At 42.1% G+C, this 4,006-nt stretch overlaps 1 protein-coding gene across 1 annotated transcript; it reads left to right on the top strand.

Moving 5' to 3' along the window:
* LOC118088268 (P2Y purinoceptor 1-like) lies at positions 1–2,837 on the top strand. Its single transcript, XM_035121713.2, has 2 exons — positions 1–139; positions 933–2,837. Exons 1-2 carry the CDS (start codon positions 62–64, stop codon positions 1,911–1,913), a joined length of 1,059 nt encoding a protein of 352 aa, XP_034977604.1. The 5' UTR covers positions 1–61; the 3' UTR covers positions 1,914–2,837.
* Positions 2,838–4,006: the final 1,169 nt, after the last annotated feature.

Raw genomic sequence — 4,006 nt, forward strand, 5'->3', positions numbered from 1 at the left:
AATAGCAGCAACACCACTTGCACATCTGTCATTTCAGGAAGTTGGCCAATCATTCTGGTAAATGAATAATGAACGGCACAGACAGCATTATGAAATCAGCATACTACGTGTAAGGATTATGGAACAGACATCTAGCCAGGTAAGACTATTTTTAGTGGTATTTTGCTGGACTTGGTGCTGTAGTTCTTAGAATAACAGAGATTTCTGAGACTTACGTTATTGATTATAACTATGTTTGATCATGATTTCTAGCCCACGAAGCACTATCAGTGATGAGAAATTTATAAACACTGTCATTTTTAGTATTGTTTTCCATGATATGGATTGTCGTTGCTTATTTCACAGACTGAATCTCCTTGATCTTCCAACTTCACATTCAATTCCCTTGACATTAGCTGATTTACACTTACTTGCATGTACATCACTTCATTACTCTTTATTACTCTACACTTGATAACTGGTAGTTGGATGTGTGAACTTCACTGAATTTTTTTTTGAATGTGACTTACCAAGTAATATAACAAAGAGTTTTGTGGCAGCTGAAAGGTTACCATAACTGTTGTAGCATAAACTTTCATGGACTCAAGACCACCAGCTTCATCTTAAGTCTACCAAAGCCCTAGTAGATTTGTTAATCTTTAAGGTGCCACAAGATTCCCAGTTGCTTTTGCTGTGAGAGACTTAGCACGGCTACCCCTCTGGAAATAAGTAATATGAAATTTTGATCTGTGAAAACTCATTCACACATACAAGTTGGCAACTGGTGGTACATTCAACAACTGATGAAAATGTGTGCATAAAACAGTGCTCGCTTAAATGTGAATTTAAGTCCCAAGTAAGGTAGTTAGGACTGTAGCCATTTTCCTCTTACAATACTGAGAGATTCTTCTGAGCAAAATTGGAGTAATTTCCCCCATGTTTACTTTTGGCAGAAACCAGAAGCAGACTTTTGTGGAAGTACTGACACCCTCTTAGACACCATCCAAAGGACTCTAATCCCTGGAACCTTCCTTTTCATCCTGGTTGTGGGGTTGCTGCTCAACGTCCCCATCATTTGGATCCTTGCTTTCCGCATGAAGCGCTGGAACAGGAGCACAATTTTCCTCTGCAACTTGGTGTTTGCTGATATCATGTGGATCTTAACCCTTCCCTTCCTGATCTACTATCACCTAAACCAGCTGCACTGGACCTTTGGAAAGAGCTTCTGCAAGATTATACGGACTACCTATCACCTGTGCTATTACTGCAGCATCTATTTTGTCACCTGCCTGGGCATGGACAGGTATTTGGCCATTGTCCACCCCCTGAAGTCCCTGTGGGTATTAAACAAACAACACTCCCTGCTGATTTCTTCTTCCATCTGGGCAGTTACAGGATTGGTTAGCCTGCCAGTTGCTTATGTTGCAGGCATCCAGACATGCCCAAACAACAAAACAATTTGCTCTTTCTATGTATTTTCCAGCTCTACCTATATAACCCTTCCACTGTCTGTGAGCTGTTCAGTTGCAGGGTGCTTACTTCCTTTCACTGCTATTTGTTACTGTTATTGCAGCAGCGTTAGGAAACTCCAAGATACTGGCCTCCAGCGCTTTCAGAAAAGGGAGAAACTCACCAAGCTCATGTATTCAGCCTTGATCATTTTTGCTCTTCTCTACTTCCCCTACCATGTCTCACGAAACACCTGCATCTTCCTGAGAGCTGTACGGCCTTCTGCAACCCAGTCTATTCAGCATGCCGACACCTTGTTCCTTGTGGAGATGGCTATTTGCAGCCTGAACACCTGCGTCAACCCTCTTTTCTGTTTCCTGGCCGGGGGAGATTTTCGAGAGGAGATCTGCAAATTAGCATCCTCCTTCTGCATCATCAAACACTGGAGGAATCGACAGCAACTGGCATGTGTTTATCCCATATAGATCTTCTCCAAAACAAGGGTCTCCTTGACTGAAACAAATCACTTGCAATGAGCAACTGAGTGACCATCAATTGCTCTGAGTGTGTGCATGATAGCTAGCAATAAAAGTAGCAAGGACCTGCAGCTCAAAATCCTGAATACTCAAAGTAAATTGGAAATCTAGTCAGGTTTTTTTTCAGTAGAAACACCGCAAAGCATTTATTATTCAAAAACTGGTGGTAGCTTTAATTATTTTTGTACCATACAACTAAAAATTCAATACCTGTGCTGGTGATAGAGAAATAATCTATTGTTAATTTCCTAAAATGACCTTGTGGCTGGGTTCACAAAGTCTAATTGGGAGTAGAGAAATAAGAGGGTGGGGGGGGTGTTGGCTAAACACCCTTTGACCACTTCAAATGTAAGGTAAGTGCATCAGAAAGCCCACCATCCACTCATGAGAATTTCACTGAAATTATCTTTCCCATTTGATAATTTTTGGATACAAGTTAATGGACGGAGAATTCACGAATTTTTGGACAAACCACTAGTTCTGACCCACCAGTTATTTCAGGCAAGAGAACTCCAGTGCTCACATGGCACTCTCCCCTCACCTACAAAGACTTCTTCATTTACTTAGAAAAGCCATGTGTGCAGTGGAATCGCCTGCCTTGATCAAATTTCTGCTTAAGGTTTAGAAAATTCAGGGTGCTCTAAGGTGACCTGCAATACGTTATGAAGGCAGCACATGTACTATGTTTCATTATGGGTGGTGCAATCCATTTTATGCTCCCCCATTACAGGAACAACTAATGCAGCTTGGTGGATGTAATTAGATGTTGCTCAGTCTCACTTTTCAACCTGCAATATGGATTTTATTTACCTGGGTATTGCCACAAGTCAGAAATAACTTTCACGAGGTCAATGAAAACAAACGTTGTAATCAAGGGTGGATGTTTGTCAATTGAAAATATTTTGCTTTTTATAAAAAACCCCAAACAAGAATTTGTTTCCTGCATGTCATTCCCCTATTTGGAAATGAGAGAAGATGGATTTAGGAGGGTTCATTTAACATGGCAAACAAAGAGATGAAATAGAATGTAAAGCTTCTTCATCACGTTTCAGATTTGAGAGTAGTAGAAGCAAGGAGATTTAGTGAAGTAGTGTTAGGAGGAGTGACAGGGCAAAGTTTCCCATGAGGTTTCATACCTGTTCTTGGACTTATTCACAATTAAATGGGGGGGGCGGGGTGTGATAGAGCAGTGTTTCTCAACCAGTGTGCCTCCAGATGTTTTGGGACTACAACTCCCATCATCCCTAGCTAGCAAGACCAGTGGTCAGGAATGATGGGAGCTGTAGTCCCAAAACATCTGGAGGCACACTGCTTGAGAAACACTGTGATAGAGGATAAACAGCCACCATGGGTGCTTTCCAGACACTGTTGGACAAGGACTCCACCACCCCTGATCATTGCCCTTGCTGGTAGAGGCAACTGATAGGAGCTGAAAGTCCAACAGCCTCCGAAGGACCACAGATTCTCTTTCCTTGGCTTAAGCAATGCAAAGCAGTGCCTTTGGTATGCATACCTAGTACTTAGATGACCCTGAGAAGCAACTGAAGAGGGCAAACTCTGCCCTTTCTAAATGAGGACTTTCTATAGTCCTAACAACCTCTGCTTGTAAGTTTGTTAGGAATAATCTCATGTGGTTTGAAACACTGAAGAGGAGTGATGAGCCCCTGCTACCTTCCCTAAATATAGCCTTTTACTAATCTGACCCAATGGCCAAAGAGTTGAAGACATGGACTGTAGGATGAAAGACTTCTGCTGCAGAACCATTCTGTCTATGTGCTGCTTAGTGATCTTTACAAGGTCATCCTGCATAAGGGCTGAGAAGTCACCCATTCTGTTTTGTAACCTCATTTCTAAAGGTGCAATAGGAATGAAGCCAGGAAGGTGCACGGGGGGGGGGGGACCTTTATGTATCACTGACCAAAAATAATCCCTTTGTTATCAAGAGGGAAGACTATTCTGTGCTGTTAGTCTCAAACGAGCAAGAATGAAACCCTTCTCAACAGGTTCAATGACCCCATCCCACCTGCAAGGGCTTGTTCTTT

Source organism: Zootoca vivipara, chromosome 1, assembly GCF_963506605.1.
Source record: "Zootoca vivipara chromosome 1, rZooViv1.1, whole genome shotgun sequence".
NCBI lineage: Eukaryota > Metazoa > Chordata > Lepidosauria > Squamata > Lacertidae > Zootoca > Zootoca vivipara.